Source organism: Hemicordylus capensis, chromosome 1 (assembly GCF_027244095.1).
Source record: "Hemicordylus capensis ecotype Gifberg chromosome 1, rHemCap1.1.pri, whole genome shotgun sequence".
NCBI classification, from domain to species: domain Eukaryota; kingdom Metazoa; phylum Chordata; class Lepidosauria; order Squamata; family Cordylidae; genus Hemicordylus; species Hemicordylus capensis.
The window spans coordinates 406104791-406127970 of NC_069657.1; the positions used below are offsets into that span (position 1 = coordinate 406104791).

General features: G+C 42.8%; 1 protein-coding gene across 2 annotated transcripts; it reads right to left on the minus strand.

Moving 5' to 3' along the window:
• Positions 1–480: 480 nt before the first annotated feature.
• On the minus strand, positions 481–22173 carry YPEL5 (yippee like 5). Of its 2 annotated transcripts, none has more exons than XM_053306703.1 (3): positions 21996–22173; positions 5559–5719; positions 481–2535 (listed from the first exon to the last, which is right to left on the minus strand). In XM_053306703.1, exons 2-3 carry the CDS (start codon positions 5697–5699, stop codon positions 2311–2313), a joined length of 366 nt encoding a protein of 121 aa, XP_053162678.1. In that variant the 5' UTR covers positions 5700–5719; positions 21996–22173; the 3' UTR covers positions 481–2310. The 2 variants fall into 2 exon arrangements, with proteins under 2 accessions (XP_053162678.1, XP_053162688.1); XM_053306713.1 differs by lacking the exon at positions 21996–22173 and adding an exon at positions 21415–21915.
• Between the last annotated feature and the right edge of the window lie 1007 nt (positions 22174–23180).

Here is a 23180-nt window from a genome sequence, read left to right on the forward strand (position 1 = left end):
AGGATACTTCTTACCTGACAATTTGCTCTGTTGAAGTAATAGCATATGGAAGCTTACATACTGTGCCATCATGTATGAAACTGCACAGGTGCTGTGTCACAAGTACAACTGTTGAAAAGTCAAAAGCATGCAGTGGCTTCCCAGTTTACATTCATGGGGGAAATGTGCATTTATGGAAAAGCACACACATACTACATTTGACACATCAGTGCCATGCATGTTTTTGCTTACACCCATACAAAAAACAGATTGGGCTAAATGGCCCTACAAGAAAACCCAGTGCATGTCAGCTGTAGAAGTGAAAGAAGCTTCTAACACTTAGTACAAATAGATGTTCAGTATCCAGTACTGACAACAGATAATTGTTCAGCCAAAAAGAGGTCGGCATAGCTCCAACACTAAGCATCAGTTCCTGCAGAGTTTCAATAACTACTATCTGAATAGTAATTGAAATAAGGAAGCATATAGCTGGAGACTATGCAGGACAAAACATACTTTATTGTACTGCAACATCAAAAATACATGTAGAGTACGCCAAGGACTGTGTCAATGAGAAGTTACCAGGTTAGTGAAACACTCAGGTACTAAAATAATGGGGAACTACTCAAGTCAATAGTAAAGTTTACTCATCTGAGGCACAAGTACACTATTGTTTAAGCATCCTGATTCAACTTAGCTTCAGTACATGTCTACATGTTTTCCCTCTAATTTGCATACTAAAGCTACTTAATATTCAAGCTAACAGGGGTGCCCAAACTGCAGCTTAATGACCAGAAAGCCACTGTGGAGTGTGAAAAGAACCGCCACAGCCCCCCTCCAGTGTGCTAGTCACATACAAGAGGCATGGCTTGTGGAGCAGTATTCCTAAAGGCACTTGCTGTGGCAAAACTCCCCTTCCAAGCCACTGCAAGCATGCTTAGGATTGAAGTCATGACCATTCTTCCTCTAGCTGCAGGGAGGCCCTGCTTGCATTCCTTGTTCATTAATAGGACTTAAGTGCTATTAGATTGCTAAGAATCAGCTACAGTAAGGCAAATACCTTGTCCATGAAATACTTCGTACTGACAAGGAAAGTACAAAATTGTGATTAATCCTTGAAGCTTTTGGACTTCCAAGGGGGGTGGGGAGGGAACAACAGGCCATGCTGGCAGCAATGTTTGGGCACCCCTGAGTAAAGATAGACTACAGAAAAGTTTGCTCAGATGAGCAAGATCTTTGTATTGCAACACAAGGAACTGCTACAAGAAGCACCAAGTAACCTAGCTACTGATTACAGCCGGACGAGCTAGTTGTGCTGGTGAAAGCAGTAAAGGCGCAGTATGGAAAGAAGCAACTAAAAGCAAGAGCTTTCAGCATTTGAGGACAAGTTGTTAACCATTTAAACAGATGCAGATTGGGTGCCTGGCTGTATGCATGACTGTACATGCTAGCATGCCTCTTCTTCCTTATTGCCAGGTTCTTAATGCAAAGCTAAAGGCTAAAGAAAAGGGGGGAAAGCCAAGGTTTAGAGTTGCAACTTTTCTATTTAAGTAGGCCAGCCAAGAGAAGAAAACAATAGTAACTGCTCCATCACTATCAACAAAGTTTTGAGGCAACAAAGACCAGACAGCCATTGCTTTATATTAATGTGCAAGTTACATCTGGAAAATGAAAATAAGAAAAAGGGATCAGTTTTATGGTATAAGAGGTGCTTAAGCAAATAAGGAATGACAACATCTTGGGGTTACAAAAAAAAAGAAGACAACAGACAAGCACAAGGTCTGTACTACCTATGAATCCCAACAAGAATATGAATCAACGGCCAGCACAAACTGGACTAAACACTGAACCTTTAGCAATCACCATGAATTCGGACCTTTTTTTAGATCAGCAGATCAGTTGAAGTGTCTGGCTAAAAATGAATTAAAACTATGGGGAAAATGGAAATAATTTTAAAAAAAGACACTGCTAGACTTTTCTTTTGATGTCACAGGTTTGTAAACTAAAATCTCACTGATCTCTCTAATAAAAAAGAAATATTCCATGGTTCTTTCAGACGATTCATAACTGCAAATGCTTACATTTCTGAGACTGTAAGAGAGAAGGCAAAGATAACAGCATTCATACAATAAAACTCAAAGCAGGGGAGGGGAGCAAAAAAAAAAAAAAAAAGAAGTTCCATCTGAAATTCTTTCACAATCTTTCCCACTCTGTAGTTCATGAATCCAACGCTGATGCTAAGGTGACAGTGTATGTAAGTAGATTTTTTTTCCTTTTTCTCTTTTTTTTTAAGTTTCAACAGAGAAAGCCCAAAGACAAAAAGATGTCCATTCAGGAGTTATCAGATGGAACATGCTCCTCAAACCCTTCGCTCTCTCGAACCAAAGCTCTTTCCAGAATAACACGGCCCTCCTTATAACGCTGGCTGTCTTCAGTGGCAAATTCATAGATCCAGCCTAGCTTGCTGTTGCAGTTCTTGCAGCTCACATCACGGACCATGTGGCGGCCAGTGAGCATGACGCGGTCCTGGACTTCACTGTATTGCAAGTTTACTACCTGTGAGAGACGAGAGAAAGAATCTGAGGCATACTTAGTCTAGCTGTGAGAGACTGGAGATGTTGCAATTACCATATGACTGTGTGATAGTTTAGAGCAGTGGAATATAGGAACATAGGAAACTGCCATATACTGAGCCAGACTATAGGTCCATCTAGCTCAGTATTGTCTACTACAGACTGGCAGTGGCTTCTCCAAGTTTGCAGGCAGGAGTCTCTCTCAGCCTTATCTTGGAGAAGCCAGGGAGGGAACTTGAAACCTTCTGCTCTTCCCAGAGCGGCTTCATCCTCTTTAATCTCCCCCCCCCGCCTCAAGAGTACCACTCATGAGGAATATATTTTGTGTACAATTAAGCATGCAACTAGCCTTTAAAATAAATAAGGGGGGATTATAAAGCCAGCATAAGTGTACAAAATTACAATATACACATATTTCATTGATACCAAAAAGATAATTAATCCATTTAAGAGGTCCTCTGGTTGCAATTCACTCACTGATATGATAATGCCCAAGTTTGTTTTTCACTAGGAGTCCAAGTACCACCCGAAACTGTGAAGAACACTGCTTGGAAAACCCCAAGAGCATTGGTTTTCATTTGTGAGGATACCATTAGTGTACCACAATTTTGTTCAAATCAAAAGTCAAAACCAATTTTGTTTTAGATTTGTATGAGGAGACAGATTCAAAGACAAGACTCCTGTACCTTTAATATTTAGAGATTTTAAACAGATGCAGCTTCTCCTCCCTGCCTGAGAAGATGCACCTGTCAGAATTCCCTCTTCTATGTAACTGCTTAGGGCACAGGAACCATGTTCTCCTTTGCAGCTAAGAATATAAGAACAGCCCTGCTGGATCAGGCCCAAGGCCTATCTAGTCCAGCATCCTGTTTCATACAGTGGCCCATCAGCTGACTATCCTAGAGAAGTAAAATGACAAGCAGTGGATCCCATGTTGAATCCAAGTCCTGGGCCTCAAGCTGAAGATTCAACTGGATTACAGAGCATATTTGCTACAGAGCAATCATAATCAGAAAGCTAGCAATCTTAAGCTAAAATTTAGCTGGTGCAGGGAACTTTGGAAGATTTATCCTACAAAATGATTTTGCAAAAAAGGCAAGTCACCAAGTTTGCCCAGTATCAAGATTGTGAATATTTGCCTTTAAAAGAGAGAGAAAGAAAATATATAAATAATCTCTATTCTCGTCCCCGCCAACTCCACCATCAATTCTGTATCCTTAAGGAGTTCATAGATGGACAGAAAAAGCTCTGAGTTCCTTCAGGATAACAAGATGGATGTCTGATTCAAAATCTAACTTTAGCCATGGATACAAAGAAACTGGTCAATCATCAAAAACAAGTAAGAATAACTTACAGATGGTATCATATGAGTAGATGAAAAGAGCAGACATATTAAACAATGCAGTCATACCAGTCTTTCAGGAACAAATAAAGAAAGTGATGTACTTTAAGTGTCTACAAGCTGAGAAATCGAGATATGAGGTCTTTTCTGTGCTTAATTGTCAACTGATGATGGTGTGTACACTGAAACGTTAATTGATTTGTACCAACATTTTATAAAACTTTTGCACAATAAAGGGTCTTTGTGAAGAGAACTAAAGTGTTAATATGTGCATTGCATATATGATGACCTTTGTGATTGCACAGTCCCAACCACCTTGTAGAGCTAGCTGCATAAGTGGCTTTACATGGTTGAGGCATACAATGGCCACCCTGATGTATTTTCAATGGGAAGTGCAGTTGTCCATCATTAAGGGCAAGAGCATGATACAAGAACCTAGATTAAAGAGAAGTATCACACCCTTTGAAGTGAATGGATACAATGTTATGACCAATACTGAAGTTTTACTCTTTAAATTTTAGATACTTAAACAAAACTAAACTGTAGCAAATGTAATATTACAGTAGTTCTTTAGTTCTTTTACAGCAGAGCTTGTCAATGTTTTCAGCAATGGCCAGTCAAATATGACCTCCTGCTAATGGATAATTGCATATAGTTATTTAACATTAATTTGCACATGCTTATGACAAGCTATAATTTGTGCACATTTGATAATGTCATTTTCCAGAATCATCTCCTATAAATGAGCATCACATCAGCTTTACTTTGAAAGGTGAAATCTTGAGTTGGGCTCCTTACTTTGTTTCCAATCCTTTAGTGTTACTTTCAGATTTTCAACTTTTTTCCAGAAATGAATGTTGGGGTTCTCAGATTCCAGCAGCAGTCTACGGACCACCCAAAAGCATTCCGCTGACAGTTAAGGCTTCTTTAATGCACTGCAGTTTCCAAATGAAAAGAACTTCCAAAGAGAAAGACTGACTGACCATTATTTCTCAGCACATGTACATGCTAGTGGTGTGCATGGAACCAGCACCTGCCGGTTCAAAAGTGGGGGGATCTCTTTAAGGACAGGGAAGGGTTTTCTCCCCCCCCCCCGCACCCCGCCACAGCCTTTTAAAATGGTCCAGCAGGGCAGCAGCGTATCTCCTTGCTGCCCATGTGCCTCTTCGGACCGGAAGTTGCTACCACACGTGCGCACGCACAGCGGCAACTTCCAGTCTGAGGCGGCACCGGGGAGACAAGGAGGTACGCTGCTGTCCTGCTGGACCGTTTTAAAAGGTGGTGGGGGAAATGCGATGGGAGGAGTAAGAGCACCCTTCCACTGTCCTTAAAGAGATCCCCCACCCCCACATTGAACTTGCTGAACCACCGGTCTTCTGAGCCAGTTACATGCACATCCCTAGTACATGCAGTGAATCATATGCAACCATGTCCAGTGAGTCATATGCAAGTTACAGTGTGTGAAACAAACTTTAGCCACTTACTTTAGCAAGGAACTCCCATTTTAAGACACTTCAACACAAAACTATATTAGAGTTGCACTTTAAGTTTCCTAATGCAGTTCTCCAGAACCCTCAAGTGGCATTCATGCTCCACAGCACTATGAACTTGGGGGTGGGGGAGTGTAGTCAATTTCTTGAGGACCTTTAATGTTTTTAACTAACCTTGTTGAAGAGGAAGGCTCGTCCTGTAGCCCCTGTGAAGCGAGTAGATATGAGTTCCGAGCGGTTGGTCAAGATTGTGTCACAATTTGCACAAGAAAAGAGGCGAGTGCCACCAATATGATCCAAGAAAATCCGTCCCATTGTTAAAGTATGCTGGAGCCCTGAAAGCAGAACGAGCCCACATCAAATGCTGAAGATTCATGTCAGAACACTCCTTCCAACATCTGGGACAGGACAGGACAACATACAAAGGATAATATTTCCTTTGAGACTATCAGGAAGAATGGCTGCACAAATTCTAGATATACAGCTCTGCTATTTTTGAACCCATGGATACAAAATAAGGTTGGGGGCAGATTTTTGTACAGAAAATAGTAGGATGTAAAAGAGTTAAGCAGCCACTGCTCTGCTGAAACCTGCAGCTTCCTAAGACTGTTCATTTAAGTCAAGAAACTGTTACATTAATCTACTGTATAATATCTCAGGCCATAGGCTCACATCTGGATGTGGGTAGAATAATCAAAAGGGCAGTGCACATATTCAGCTGCCAAATTGTGAATTGTCTTTTTAAAGTATTTTAATTAGTTTTGAATGTTTTTAATTGTTTTTAGCAAAGTGTCTTAAATGGTGTGTGTTTTTATGTCTTTTTAAATTTGTTGTACACCACCCAGAGCCTTTGGATGGGGCAGTTTATAAATGCAATAAGTAATAATAGTAAGATTTGGCAGTTTTCTGTCTGAATAGTTCATCAAATACCAAACACATAATTGAATAGCTAGGTCTTCAAATATTTTTGAATAGTATTGGTCAGGTCCATATTCAGAGGCTTTCTCTTCTCCCTTTTTCTTCTGACAATGTATTTCTCTGAAACAGACAAAGAGAGGGAATGAGGCAATTTTCCACCTATGGAAAATTCTAAGAGTGAAATTGACACAGAGCTGACCAGTGGCTTTGCAGGGCCTCTCTGTTCTTTTTCAAACAGTGCTTTGCGGGAGGGATGCAGAGAGAACATATCACACTGTATTAGCTCTGTCTGCCTGGGATGAGTTGCTGAGCTATAGGTATAATGTTCTGAAGTGATGACCATATTTTCATCCCATTCCATTTGAAAGCAAACCACTTCACAATAGGTCTCTTTAAAAAATGTTTTACTACGTTTATCTGTATAGAATCCCATGTACCATTTTCTTGAAATTTTGCAGGCATAATGCCCTTGGAAGGAGCTACCATTTCTTGCTATTGCCATCTCCCTGGTGAACAATGAAAATAAAGCTTTTTTCCTAAAATAAAAAAGGGTTTTGTTTAAAGGAACGCCTGCACCTATTTCCTTGAAAGATGGCAGACTTCATGCTCACTTAAAGGGTTACCAATCCTGTTTTCATCCCTTTCTACAAATAAATGAAGCTGATATAGGCATTTTAGTGCTTTCCCCCCATTATATCCTATGGATGAATATTTGGACAACCAAATACAAATGGCAGGGTGGGGGGCACAATATGACTACTGAATGGAATCGTACATGCTATTGGTGTTTATGAAATCTAAACACCCAATACTTGCCTGTTTTCATAGTGATCGACTTTTAACAGATACCAAAGATAAGACAATGGACAGCAAGGATGAGTGAGGTTGGCCCACATACAGCAAGTGTGGTATCACAGTATACTTGGGAAGAAAATATATACACTAAGGATGTGTTGTGCTGGCAAAACATTTCATCTCAAAATGGGTCATTTCGAGCGTTTCGAGCTTGAAACAGAACACCCTTTAAATAAAGGGCAGGTTTCAAGCTTGGAACACAAGCACCCCTGTTCCGGTCGAACGGTTTTGAGGTTCCTAGCACCATTTTAGAGGTCTGTTTATCCCTTGCTGATTGGTCTTTTGGCACTGGCTTCTGATTGGCTTCCATTCTTCTTTCCTCTTGGTTGGCTTATCATACAAATCAAGTGTTGTCATGGGCAACTGTGCCCCCATTGGCACAGCTGGGGGGGGGACACAAAGGAGGGAATTTCAAAATGTATTCAAAGGGACTGGGAGGCAGAAAGAGCCCTTATGCCTCTTTTGAAGAGAATAAATCAGGAGAGGAGGAAAGGAGGTTTGATTTCGTGGTTTTCTTTTCTCAGCAATAAGTATAATATGCTGTGCTATTGCTGCTGTAACTATCTGGTTTTGCTTGCCTTCCTTGAGGAGTTGTTTGTTTGTGAGATTTGTGAGATATTTCTTGGTGATTGCTGTGATGAGCTGCATGTCTGCTCTGCAATCTGCATTGCAAGGTGTACTCAGTCAAAATGTGGCTGAAGTTGCTTTAGTTGAGCTTGTGGATATGCTCGGTGCTATTTAACAGTGCCACTGTGGCAGCTGTTGCAGTGCTAGGAAGTGAAGCAAGGAGTCATAAGTGTGTGTCAGAGATGCAGGTACTGTAGATAATCTGAGGACTGGTTCAAGTTCATATCTGATTTGCTACAGATAAGGCCTCAGAAGGGAGTTCAAGTTTGCACAGCATGAAAGAGGTAGTTTCATTGTACATTCTTATATCAAGCATTACATTTTTCTCTATCGAGGTAATTTTCAAAATCAAATTTAAACTTAACTTCAAACCTGTTTAAATTATAGTAGGCTTCTTATAAACCTGTTTAAATGTGAAAGCAATCTAATATAAACATGTTAAAGCAAACCCTACAGTTATAACCTCTTAAAATTGAATATATGGTCTTTTATCACACAACCAAGTAACTGACTGAATTAAAGGTTGCTTTTCGCATGGTGGGGAACCTGTTTGTGGTACATAAATGATGCATTTGTACTATATTTTATGGGATTACACGAGGGTTGGGAGAAAGAATAGCAAGATCACCGCAACCTTGGGGATGCAGCCCCTAGCATCAGGAAATAGCACTCTTTCTCCCAGCAAATCAATCCACTGAGTTCAACTCCGTGGAAAATTCTCTTTGAAAGATGGTCCAATCCTTCAAATTTTATTAACAGTACCCTGACCTTCACAATTCAAAATATATACACAATAATAAAATAAGGCAAGAGGCAAGACATACAAAAGCCCCACTATTAGGGTGATTAGAAGTTAATAACAAAACCAACAGAATCTAAACATTTTAAACACAAACACATACAGCAGACCCCACTCCTAATTCTAGAAAAAATGTTAAATTTTTAAATGTTAAAATATACAGTGATGGGATCCGAGCTGTTGGTGACTGACCAGGAGAGGGATCTTGGGGTCATGGTGGACAGCTCGTTGAAAGTGTCCACTCAATGTGCGGCAGCTGTGAAAAAGGCCAATTCCATGCTAGGGCTCATTAGGAAGGGGATTGAAAATAAAACTGCTAATATTATAATGCCCTTATACAAAACTATGGTTCGGCCACACCTGGAGTACTGCATGCAATTCTGGTCACCACATCTAAGAAAGGACAGTGTCAGACTGGAAAAGGTGCAGAAGAAGGCACGATGATCAGGGACCTAGAGCACCTTGCTTATGAGGCAAGGTTACAACACCTGGGGCTTTTTAGTTTAGAAAAAAGACGACTGTGGAGAGACATGATAGAGGTCTATAAAATCATGCATGGTGTGGAGAAAGAGGATAGAGAGAAATTCTCCTCCCTCTCACATAACACTAGAACCAGGGGTCATCCCATGAAATTGATTGCCAGGAAATCTAGGACCAACCAATGGAAGTACTTTTTCACACAATGCATAAACAACTTGTGGAATTCTCTGCCACAAGATGTGGTGACAGTCAACAACTTGGATGGCTCTAAGAGATAACTTCATGGAGGAGAGGTCTATCATCAGCTACTAGTTAGAGGGCTGTGGGCCACCTCAAGCCACAAAGGGAGGATGCCTCTGAGTACCAGTTGCAGGGGAGTAACAGCAGGAGGGAGAGCATGCCCTCAACTCCTGCTGTAGGCTTGCAGCGGTATCTGTTGGGCAACTGTGTGAAACAAGATGCTGGACTAGATGGGCCTTGGGCCTAATCTAGCAGAGCTGTTCTTTTGTTCTTAATATAAGCAGAGGGAAATTTCTTAAATCATCCCAATAGATACTATTTTGCATTCTACTTCCACCTGTGGTATATATACATATTTACTATCAACCATTTTATATGACAAATCTCAAACAGGATTGCTATTGCTAGCAACCCCCAAGATGGAAGATGCATAGTTTTCGCATTCAGAGAAGGTGCTATCAGACATACCATTGGCCTTCCTTTCCTACAACTCTTTATGGCTTCCACAGAATAACTCTGAAAACCTGGGAGTTCCACTTTCTCCTTTGCCCATGTTTCCTGAAGCAGCAGAATACCATATTGCCTCATATAGTCCCTAAAATTATTTAGCTTTTAATCTGTGTTTGATTTTATATTATCAAAATTGTTTTAAGTTTTTGTGTGTTTTTAACTTGTTTTTATGTTATTGTTAACTGCCAAGAGACAAAAGTTTGGGGCGGTGTACAAATCTGATAGATTTACCATCTAGAGTTTCCTTTTCCCAACCAGCAATATTCCAGCCGAGCCGTTTCAAGGGTTGTTTATTCAAAGTCGCAATTTTATTACTCCAAGTAAGTTTGTCAATCCATCTTCCTAATCATAATTAATTCTTCTCCCTCAAATATATACAGCTCCATTACTCTTTGGAGTTACCCTTATTACCTCTGATGATTGTCTTGCTAAAGGTAGCTGTAACTTCACCCAATTCAGATGGTTCTAAGAATCTTCTTTGTAACCACTCCTCAGTCAACATTGGGTTGGCTGTAAGTGGAGTAAAATTAAATTCTCTTGGGGGAGAGCATTTTCTTTACATATTTTTCCAACCCAATCACTACTCTTCTGTTTATTTTCCTGCTCAACTCTTGTGAGCACTTTAACCTTCTCCCTATCCACACCAGCAGGTTTTAGATATATTTAAGGCCAGGGCTACAGGTCTTAAATACATTTAGACTATTCTCTATCTGTAAGTATAATAAAGTTTCCCTCAAAAATGTCAATCTTTTTATTATTTCATCCTGTACCTGCACAGATGATGTAAAAGTATTCAAAAGTACTTTCTCTTCAGGGAGAATACATTCCATTATATTTTGAACTGCTAACTGCAACTCTTGCATTAAATTATTAGATTCTATGAACTCCATAACCTCCTTATACTGATGGTTATCACAAACTAGGGGAGATTGCCTCTCATTCAGCACAATGGGATTACTTACCCTGTGATCTTTACATATAGAACTTGAATTAGCATCAGGATTTGGCTCTAGATTTCCCTTTACCAATGGTACGTGAGGCCATATTTTCAAGTAATCTAGAAACCAATAACCCTATACTCATAAGCTTGTTCTTTTTATAGTAAATCCTCCTAGCAGTTTGCATATTTTTAAAACAATACAAGCATCTTTATCATGAACACAAAGATATTCTACATGCACAAGATCAACAATAGTAAATATCCCAAGAATAATTGGTTCTAAAACAGGTATCAGATGCTGCTTACGCTCCAACTGTGAGATCAAACCCCAGGGCTTCGGGTGATTAATAAAAACTAATTTATGATGTATCAAAACAAAATTCCATTCCTCCCCACCCCCACCCCCACCTGGATTCTGCCAAACTAGGTAAAAGATCAGGTACTTCTAAGGACAGTTTTTGCCTAAGAACATAAAGCCAAGGGTCCTGCATATCTACAGAGGAGGAGCTAGTAAGACTTTCAATTAAAGGCTTCACAGGGCCTTTGATGGTTTCTCATAATCTATCTGTATTTCCTTTTCTCTAGACTGCAGTGGGTTTGGTTTTTTTGGTTTTTTTAAAAACAATCTTTGGCTTATCTAATAGTCTTTGGCCCTTCCTTATGTATTAATATTTTTGCTCTTTTTGGACTTATTGATACTTTTCTTACAAAACTTCTGAGATAGATTCACTTAGTTGTTATATTCACACTCTGTTTTATTAATCCTTCTTCTCGTTAGTACCTAATAACGCCTGAGCCCCAGTGGCCTTAATATTTAATTGTAGTAGCAGAATGAACAAATTTACTAATCTCTTTATCCATTTGTTCCTCCAAAAAATTTTTATTCTCCCAATTACTCAACCTACACATACTTGCAACAAGAGCAACTTCCGTTGCCAAATCAATTGTTCCTTCATTCGTTTGCTGTTCAGATGGTTCAAAGGCCAATCCAAAACAGACTTGGAAGAAGACTTAGTGTCCGCTTCCTGTACTCCCTTTAGTGGAGAAAAGGAGGATAGAATTTTAGTTTGTCTTTTCCTTCTCAAAGGCAAATCACTTTCCATTGGCAGGGGGAAATCCCCAGATCCCTATAACCTTGTCTAGTAAGGACTATTATCTGAACAATCCAAAACCTATAGGTAAATAATTAAGGGCCTTTCCCCAGCCTAGCAGAACAAAAAACAAAAAACCCTTCTCTCTAGTAGGACAATTATACTTTTTACCAAGCAGTCAGATAGCAACAGTTATATTAGATCTATGACTGCTCTATTGCCCACATGCTGTGCGTGCCCATCAGGCCAAGGGCCCTTTGGCTCTTGCCCTTGGCAAGCCAGGTTCTTAAATAGGTCTCTTGAAGAGAGAGGGAGAACAAGCAGACTCTCAGAAAGCAGCCACAGCTGCAGGGTCGGCTCTTACCAGTAAGCAGAAGATGCGCCACATCGGGGCGCAGTCTGCATGAAGGCGTCGAGCTGATGATAACTCCTTTAAAAAAAAATTAAATTCCAGCCACCGCACGGCTGAGGAGATGGCTGCGGGGGTGCGTGTGTGTCCTACCTCCTACACCTCCCCACCAGCGGCGGGAGCGACTGAACAAGAGCAACACTGTGGCCTGCTGTTTGGCCCGGCGTCGCTTCCCAGTTGCAAGGTGCACCTGTGCAGTGAAGTCTATTAAGTATCTTGCAGTTAGGAAGCGACACCGGGCCAAGCAGCAGGCCACAGCATTGCTCTATCTTCTGCCACTGCCGGGGGCGGGGGTGTAGAAGGACACACACTCACCCCCACAGCCATCCCCTCGGCCATGAGGCGGCTTGAATTGGTGGGAGGCGGTGAGAAGAAAATGGCACCAGACACAGTGATGACGGAGGAGGTGGCTGGCGGCCCCACAAGGGAGCCCTGCAACGGGCAGGCAAAAATGTCTGGGAGGAGGGAGCCCGGTGGGGAGAGAAAGTGCTGCGGGGGGGGGGGGACTGCCTGTGACAGGAGGAGGACGGGGACCTCTGGAACAATGGGGAACGGACTCTCTTTTTCTCGCCAAGACTGCTCCATTCTAATTCATTCTCTCTCTCTCTCTCTCACTCACCAAGACTGCTCCATTATCTTAAATACCCAGGGCTTAAGCTGTGTAGGGTTTTATAGCTTATAACCAGCACCTTGTATTTTGCCCAGAAGTGTATTGGTAGCCAAATAGCTCTTTAAGTATAAGAGTAATATAATTATAATTATATTATATACATATTATGTACATAATTAAGTAAAATTTTGAATACACACTAATAGTATTTATTTTGAATTTTCATTTTTTACTATAGCTGGGGGGGCGCTCAACAGAATGTTGCATCAGGGCGCCAGATCCCCCAGAGCCGGCCCTGCACAGCTGCACAGACTTCTCAACAGTGTTCCCTCTAAGACGTGCACACACAAGTTTTTAAATGTCCGCTTAGTTAATTTTATATTAGACCCACTCAGGTTTAATCAGGAAAGTCCCACTCTGAATGCATGTGCGTGCACACTGCCTTGATACTGCCGCCCAGAACAAAACTCATTCTGCACATGGATTAAAAAAATTAGAGAGAACACTGTTTCCCAATGTTCCTTTGCTCCCTGTAGCCTACTAGAGAAGTTCAACCTTCCCAGTAATGTTTCAATCCTAGAAGAATTTTTCGTTAAAATTAAATATAAAACCTGAGAGACCAGTACGGAAGCATTTTTCATCACCATTTTAGAACAGTGCATGGTGAATATGGTTCAGTGTGTGCGCAAGCAAATGTCTAGTCAATGTTCTGGCTACTGCCAAGGATGAAGTACTAAAAGGTCTATAACCCAATTGGATATAGTAAAGTGACCAATGCTGTTGCTAACTAGATCTAAAACTGCCACATGTGCAAGCATGGGAAGCTGCATGCTTCTTTTTTAAAAAGGAAAAAGCCTTCAAAGTCCACCCTATTAAATGATTCACTAAAGGTGTGTGTGGCGGGGGGGGGGGGAGTAGAAATCCAAAATTACACTGTGACTTTCCTTTTGTTTTACAGTGTCTTGTTGACTCTTATGCAAGCTTTATCTAGAAACTGAGTAAACAACCTATTATTAAACTGAACTATTTCAGCACAAAGATCCAAGTATTAATGATTGGAAGTAAATTTAGAAATTCAGAGCTAAGTTCTCAGGGCAACTAAGTCAGCTCATCATCCTAGGGGTGGTTAGAGGTGCTGGCTGCCCGCCCACCCCCACCCCCCACTTTGAACTGTACATACATTTCATAAACAGCTTTCCTATGGGAGCTGGACATGGATTTTTTAAAAAAATTAAAAACACATATCGATACAACTGATATGACAGAATCACTACAAATTCACAAATAGGTCATCTTATGACCAGTGAACACCATACAATATATACAGACTACATGTATCAAACCTCAAATTGTGTTTTGTTGTTGGTTTATCTATATAATTAATTATCTTAGCCGGCATGCGTGTCCAGGATTTGGCGGCGGAACTCTCGCAACATGCTGCGAGAGTTCTGAAAGGCCTGCGGAGTGAGGAGAGGGGGAAGAAATTGCCGGCGGTGGCCAGCTGGTGGGCAAGGGAAGGAGAGGGGGAAGAGAAAAACAGTGGCGGGTGGAATGGGGGGAGAAAAAAACGGCAGCGGCAGGGCCCTTCTTGGCCACCTGACCAGTGAGGCTCTGTGTTGGGGGAGGAACGGGAGGGGGAGGAGGGCTAGAGAGCACAGGGCTGGAGGGAAGGGAAGAGAGGAGAGACCACGGCAGGAGGAAGAGGGAGGGGGAAACTGCTGGCCCCAAAGCGCTGCACAGATGCTCTGTGTGGGGTCGTCTAGTTTATACATATATAGGTAGCCCTTGTTATTCGCAGTACCAGCATCTACGGTTTTGCATATATGCAGTTGGGTCATAGGACTCAAGTTTCTTTATCCGTGGTTTTAAAAATAGGCAAAATTCACCTATCCGCAGTTCATGGGTAGCCAGAAATAACTTCCAGTGTCAGCGTGGTGTAGTGGTTAGAGTGCTGGACAAGGACCGGGGAGACCCGAGTTCAAATCCCCATTCAGCCATGATATTAGCTGGGTGCCTTTGGGCCAGTCACTTCTCTCTCAGCCTAGCCTACTTCACAGGGTGGTTGTGAAAGAGAAACTCAAGTATGTAGTACTTAAGTATGTAGTACTCTGGGCTCCTTGGATGAAGAGCGGGATATAAATGTAATAATAATAATAATAATAATTTCCCGTCACCATTTTGCAGCACAGAGCCATTTTGTGGCTCTTAAAACAATTCCCCAAGATTATTATTTTTTTAATCTCAAAAATGTAGAGGATTTGGGCGTAAAGCAGTCGTGAATTGGAAGAGAGCTGGTTCTCTTTTCTTTCAGACTATTAATGCCATAAATAATTTAGATATTACATGTAGCCCATATGGGCTAGAGATTTTTATGGATGTATTTGTAAAGCTGAACACAGTCATACCACACTTGCAGAAAGCTACTGCTGCACTGAGGCAGTGTCTTATAAGAGAGACTATAGAAGGTCATAGAATCTCCAGTAAGGATACAGCTGAAGATCTTGTACCAGGACTATTCCCAACTCCATCACAAGTGTAAAAAACAGCTGCAATACCAGTCTTCTGAGGGCCAGGGGAAGAACAGAGTCCTGTGCAGCACCCTTGTGCAGCATTCTACAGCCCTGACTTGTGGAAGAGGCGGCAGGGCTAGCAGTTTTTAACAGCGAGAGTGTGTAGGAGTTGCAATAGCCTAATCCTTTGCCCTGACAGTTAGGACTAGATTCACAGCATGAGAAAGTATTCAACTTAATTTCCAGAACAAGATGCAAAACGTTCTGTCCCACATTTTGCAAACAATGTAATTCAATAGAGGTGGTGTGTTTGCAACTTAGCAAGACAATACATTTGATTTCCAACTTAAATCAACATAAAAGCGACATGTACATCCATGTTGCTTGAAATGACACTGAAAGACATTGCAAGCACTCAATACTAGAAGTAATAATGCTGAAGATGTTAGTGCCTTGGGCTCACATACTAACACCACACATGTATAAGGAACATCAAGGAATGAGACAGGATCTCTTTATTTAGCAAGGGGGAGAGCAACTGGCCCTATCCATCGCCAGCACAGCATCTCTCCAGTGGTTGTTGCTGGTGTCTATCTTATGTTTCTTTTTTAGACTGTGAGTCCTTTGGGGACAGGGAGCCATTTTATTTCATTTTATTTATATCAATGTAAACCACTTTGGGAACTTTTGTTGAAAAGTGGTATATAAATATTTGTCATATTCATAAGGAACATTTACTTGTGCATGGGGAGGCGATTTCCACCAATTCTCATTCTGCTGCCCCTGGTGTCCCGCAAAATATGGTCATGAAGGCCCCCAAGCCTCAAGGACATGTTTTTGGGACTTTATGTCCTCAAGGACATGTTTTCGTGGTTTTAGTGAAAAACCACCCCTCCTCCTTGGATTCCGAAACGTTCTTATGCATGAGAGCCATGATTTGTATTGGTTGCACCACATCAGACATACATCAACAAAATGTTGTCTAAATCCCTGATCATGTTTCAGTGTTAGAGGAGAGATATGAAGTGTGTTTTTGTTACTTCCTTGGGATCAACATGTCAACAACCAATAATTTCTTTATGTGATTTGCTAAATTATGATCTTATGCAATGTTGCTTCTGCCTTGAAGTGAGCCTTTTCAGCTACTTTCAGAGGCACTTACCAAAGAGCAGGACAAACTTTAATTCAGGCCACAATCCTATGCACACTTACCTGGAAATAACCCACACTGAAAACGGGTTTTATTCTAAATAAATACACAAAGATTCAGACCAATGTGTCAAATCAAGATTCTGTTTCTCAATGCATGTGTCTGTTTCCCCCCCTTTAGTCTTTCAGATAAGCATATTAAAAGGTTTAGTCTGGTACGGTGTCCACTTAATTTAATGCCTATAAATAGGCATTAAAGCCTTTCACATGACCAGGGGGGAGGGTGCTGGAGGGTGGGAGAGCTCCTACCAGTAGCAGCAGACAAGCAGAACCTCTGTTTTGGTCAGCAAACCTGAGAAACACACAATTAAGCCAGGCCCATTGCTGATATCAGGAGTTGCAAGCTTGCAAGGTCCTCCAAAGCCCAGCACGCCTTCCCAGCATGCGTTGCACTGCCAGTAGTCTGGAAAGCCTTATTATATCAGCAGCTACCCACTGACTGGCCATGAAAGTGCAGGAGGCAGACCCAACCCTGCTGAAGTTACTTGACTACAGAATCACAGAGTGCACTTTGCAGAGTGACACATCTATCACAGCAGCAGCTGTGGCCACAACTCTCTATTGTTTCCTGGTGGCTGCTAGAAAAGATAAATGGATCCATATGACCATAAAATCAAGGTAGGAGAACTCTCCACTCACCTTGGTTAAGAACAGGGTACAAAAGCTGGGCTACCCTACTTTGAGCAATCTCTGATGGAGGGATTTTTGTGAGTTCATACAATCATACAAACCAGGTTACAATGCCTCCTACCCTGATGCTTGTGTGAACAGGCCTATTGTGTTAATACTAATTTGCTATGATTTAGAAAATGATTTCCATTCCAGTGACAGAGTGTTAGACTAAACATGCATCTAGCTCAGCAGTCCCTCTGACAACAGTCACAAAGATGCTGCGAGAAAATCTGCAGTTACAGTAAGATGGTGACATCCCTTGTTTGTCCCTAGTACCTGGTGATCAGAACTAAATTGCTTCTGACAAGTGCAAACTGCAGATTGTATCTGCTGGCCAGTGTAACCAGTAGCTCCAATGGCCTCTATGAGTTAATCAGGTGTTCCATGAAATGCTTTTTGTTTGACTTAAAACCTACTACCAGTTTCAGAGACAATGTATAGTATTTATTCATCACTCATGCCAGGAACATTCCAATTTCCTGGGAATGAATGTTTTGCTAGAATAGATTCAACTCCAAACACTTTTTTGGATTTGGAGTTCTTTCTAGTAACATGTGCATTCTCCTTATTTGCCGAGAGCTAGGCTTTTAAGATAAAAGCATCAGATCCTATAAAACCAAACAGGAGGAATGCAATAGCACAAGGATTGCTTTTTTCCCCTCTTCAATCTTCTGAATTCAAATATGATCCTCTAAAAGTATCACATCATCCAGATTCCAGGGGGCATTCATGAGTGGCTTGCATCTGCCACACAAAGGGCATATAAAAATCAGTTTTTAAAACATCAATTCTCTTTAAAACGGATGTTTTTATTTTAATACATCAAGGGTTTTTTTGGAGGGTGGCAAGGAAATTTTTTTTTGAAGAAATCCTTTCTCTGGATAGAAAAAGGAATATGTGGCCAATGTAAACATGACAACAATGAGATGAAAAACCTTGCTGTCAAAAGGAATTAACGTTAAATCACTGAACTGTATTTTAAGTCTTCCATGAATGGAAGCACTTCCATTTGAGCAGGAGTGGGTGATTTTACAAATCCCTCTTCCCTCGGCAGTTCTTTGTGTTACATGTCACCTGCTCCAGAGGGCCCCAACCTTCAGAAGCAGGTTTTCAGAGGGGACTGAAGAAAGAGGGGACTGAAACCATTCCTTTCGTGCATAAAGGGACGTGCCTTCCATTCACTTAAGGATTGCACCCAAGGCTATAGCAACCAACTGATATGCACTTTTATTTCACACGTATCTAAAGAAATGGATTTTTACTAAATCAGACTTTGTACTTGGTAATTTAAATCACCTTGACTTAAACCAGTCCACCCTGGCATGCAGTGGAAATATGCACATGCATACGGATATCATGTACAGTTTAGCACATACTTTTCTTGTCAAAAAGTATTCAGAAGTCTTTATAAGGAAATCACTTTTATGGACAACATGGAGCCCATAAACTGCCAGGACTATAATGAAAACTTTTGTTCTTGTGAGTTCCAAAAACTCTGGGAAAAAGCAATGGCGCATCCTTCATCCTCAGCCATGTGGAGAAGGAAAGAATGGGCAACATGTCATATCGTAGCACTTAGGGACTATTGCCCATCAGCTGGCCATGGAGGAAACAGAAGAAAAGCTCTCTATCCCAAAGGTCTCCAGAGTTGAAGAACTATTCCTTTCCCCTCTGTGCAGCCTATGTTTTACACATATATAGTGTGTCCATTCTTCCACTGGAACTCAAGGCAGCCTTGAATTCCTAGGGTTGCTAGCTGGCCTCCCATTCAGGCGCCGACAAGACCTACTTAGCTTTAGTAAAGTGGCTGAAACATATGTCTTTAGCCAACACACTAGCCTTATATAGGCCACATGTGAGGGCATGTAATTGGAGATGTGTTACTTCTTTCCAGTTGTTGTAGAAGGAGAGCTATCTATATGACTGCGCTCCAGAATGATTCCATTAGCAATAGCACTTACATTTATATACCGCTCTATAGCTGGAAGCTCTCTAAGCGGTTTACAATGATTTAGCATATTGCCCCCCAACATTCTGGGTACATTAAGTTGGCATGTAGTAGCAACTAAGACTGAGATATGAACTTCAATGTCTCCAACTTGTTTTACCACTGCTGCTGGCTTATTAGCTAGTTTTAGGCAAACTCATCTCTCAGTCCTTGGGTATTGTTTCTGACCTACCTTTCAGGCTTGAGCATTCAGATAGTGAATATGAAGAGCTTTGAACACAAACACATAATAAGAACTGTTAAGCAGTAGTCACCATTTTTGCAAAATGTACTTTCATGTGCCAGGGCAAGTTGTACACTGAGGTAAGTTCTGTTTGATCCAGCAACTGAAATGGAGACATACCACCCAGGGAGTCAAAATATTTAAAAACTGGGTTCACTTCAGGTTCATCAGTATTTACCCTGGGTTCAGTTCTGTTTAGACAGTTTTAGAAAATTGTTACATCCCCGCCAACCACTTATATAGTTTTGTTTAAACTGTTTATTTTTGAGTTTAACAACAAAATGTACAAAGAGACAGAATACACACACATAAACCACACAAGTGAAAGCTAAGTGACGGATTACCAACACTTATTTTAGGTTTGGATTCAGTTCTACTCACTGAAAAATCCTCTCCGAGCTAGTTTTTTGGTTCAGAATTGGTTCCAACTCCCTGGTACTAACCAGTGTTTCCTCTATTTTTTTTCATCGGTGTGCAGAATGAGTTTTGTTCTGGGCAGCAGTATCAAGGCACTGTGTGTGAACATGTGCATTCAGAATGGGGCCTTCCTAATTCAACCTGAGCAGGATCTAAAATTAACTGAGCCCAAAGACTTGTGTGCACGCACATATGTGCACACCTTAGAGGGAACACTGATACCAATACCAGATTCTGAATCTGTACCATCAGATAAAAATGTTTGCATTCGGGGGGGGGGGATGCACCCAGATTTTACAAACACTCAGAACTGTGTTTGCTGTTAAGATGCTTTGAACAATTGTTTGTTTGGGTTGAAATAAAAAAAGATGCTTTAACAGATTATTTAAAACATAAAATTTGACAATATTGTATTTGCTGCAGCATGTTCATGGAAATGCAGAGTCATTTTGAGTCATAAACAGGGTGCTTGGTATTAGAGAGCCAAACATCAGACACAAGAGGGAGGAAGACAAGCAGAGAGCCTGTTCCCCTCCGGTAATGTTTTAGTCACTTGGGCAGCTGCTATATTTGGCAAGCAGCAGGCTTCAAGCAAGAGCAAGAGCAGCATCAGCATCACTGCAGTAGGATCCCCCTCACTAAATCATCACTGCAGAACGCTGCAAGAGGAGTATGTCTGCTGCCTTGCCCAAGGCTCAAGACCCCAAACATACAGTCCTATAGCTATTATACCCACAAAAATTATCCACAAAGAAAGTGGTGGAGAAAGGGAACACGCCTTGATGCCGGTCACATGGCCTGCCACCATCCAACCAGCAAAGGTTCTGCCCATGTCTGGTTTGAGAAGGAGGCTATCCCAGAAGCACAGGCGATTTGACAACAAATAAGAGAGAACAGCTGACAAGCGAGAGACCTGTGGGCCCCAAGTCACTGGCACCACACAGCCCCAAAAGAAAGCAACAGTTTCTACTCCCCCACTCCCCATCAGCCCTGTGCTCCCTCCGCAGCATTATTATTTGTGAAAACGACTGAGCTGAAAAACCAATACAGCTATACATTAGGGGAGGAGAAATGCGGTTGCCTGGCGTGCGCGCAAATAAAGGAAGTGACTGTGCTCCGGGAGAACAAAGGAGGGAGGGGGTGCCAGTTCTGGACAGGCGCCCCACAGAACTGAGAAGTGAAGTGCGGCGGTGGGTTTAGGGCAGAGCAGGGGAAGAATGAGGCATTTGGATCGGGGAGAGTAATGAGGCCGGGGGCGAAGAACCAAACACAAGGAGACGACCGGAAGCAGAAGGAGAGTTGTTGTCCAAGAGCTCCCGGATTAATTCGGTGGCGACAGCAGCCATCAACACACAACACAGTAGCCTCAACAACTGTCCCAGCAGGAAAACGGATTAACGGGGGCTGGAGGAGGGGGATTAAAAACCTCGACTGAAATAGGGGTGGAGAGAGCAGAGAGGAAGTTGTCCTTGTCCCACAAGCTCCGTAGCAATCTTAACGAGCAAGACTTACGGTTCCTGCGAGGCCCTGGACGAAGGGCGCAGAGGCTCTTTGTGCTGCCGGGGAGGCTCGGGCTCGGGAGCGGCTGGGAGGCTCAGCTGGCGGGGGCTCGCTTGTTATTGTGAGGAGGAGGAGGGTGGCGGTGATGATGATGATGATGATGATGATGCAAGGGCGGGGATCATGCAAACGGCGAGGGCGTCACTGAGGGCGTTATTGGGCCATGCTGGGCGGCTGTGGTTGCAGGAGCGAGCGGAGGGGCCGGCCTCGGGTGCTTGTTGTTTGCCTAACTAGCGAGGAGGGAGGGAGGAAAGCACCGACAGCAGACAAGCCCAGGAGCAGACACACAGGCAGAGTGGGGGGGGGGGCTGGCTGGGGACTCCGCCTCTCGAGCGGAGCAAGGAAAAAAGAGAGGCTCCAGGGACAAAAGAAAAACCGGACCCAACCGCGGTGGCGGCATCTCCTCCCGCCGCGAGCACGGCAGGGCGGCTGAGCCTCCCCGCCGGGGCCCCGCAGCCGCCTCGGCAATACAACCCGCCCGTCTCCTTTGGCCTCAGGACGCCGCCAAGCTCAGCACAAGCAACAGCAGTTACCTGCAGGCGGCGAGCTATGGCCACGCAGCGGCCTGAGCGGCGACAGGGAGCGGCTTCGCTGCCCGGTTGCGGCCCGCCTTGGCTACCTCCGGCTGCCCGTCTACCTCCGTCCCAGCTCAGCTGAGAGACTGTGGCTCCGCCCTCGCGGCTCGCTTCCCCCGTCTGGCCCCGCCTCCCCTCGCGTCTGTCGCCGCCAGGCTGCCCCAACGGCCACGCCCTCCAGCTCGGGCCACGCCCCCCTCCGGGCTTCAGGGGGAGTTGGTTTGGGGAGACGTGGGGCAGGGGCTTCTTAAAGGGACAGGCAGGCTACGTGCGGAAGAGGCGAGAGCGCGAAAGACTAATCCGACACGCGAAAAGTCTTGCTCATTGAGGGTTATGTTGCCGCAGCAGGACTCGGTGGTTCTTTTTGCTGATTTCGGAGGTTTCCTCTGTACAACATGATCCCTTATGCATGTTGCTGCAAAAGTAAATTGTACCACGTTCGTTCGGTGGGACTTGCTACCAAATAAGCCTGCAGCCAGAGAGGGTGGCGGTGAGGGATTTCACAGATGATGATGATGATGATGATTTATTAATTCGATTTTTATACTGCCCTTCCGAAAATGGCTCAGGGCGGTTTACACAGAGAAATAACAAATAAACAAAATGGAACCCTGTCCCCAAAGGGTTCACATTCTTTAAAAAAAAAACCACAAAACATAAGACAGACACCAGCAACAGTCACTGGAAGTACTGTGCTGGGGGTGGATAGTCGTGCATCAGTCATAATCCTATCCTGGGCATGTTTACTTAGACGTCAGTCGCTTTGTGTTCCGTTGTGATGTTTCTGTACAGTACGTGTATGAGTACAGGAAACATTGTTCCATGTCAATTTTATTTATTTACAAGTAAAGAGGTGTAGTCATATCTCAGTGCTTTAGCTACAGAAGGTGGTCCACGTTCAAATTCTGCCATCTTAAAACAGGACCCCTCTGGTTTCACTGGAGATCCGCTGCCAGTCAGAGCAGATGATACTGAGCTAGATGGACCAATAGTTTTACTCTTGGCTTCGTTCATGCTATAGTCATACATTCTAGTATATGTTCAATATATTGAACATGTATAGTTGCAGGGGACAGGGGTGTAACTATAATAGGGCAAGGGGAGACAGTTGTCTGTGAGCCCACTGCCTTGGGGGGCCCCCCA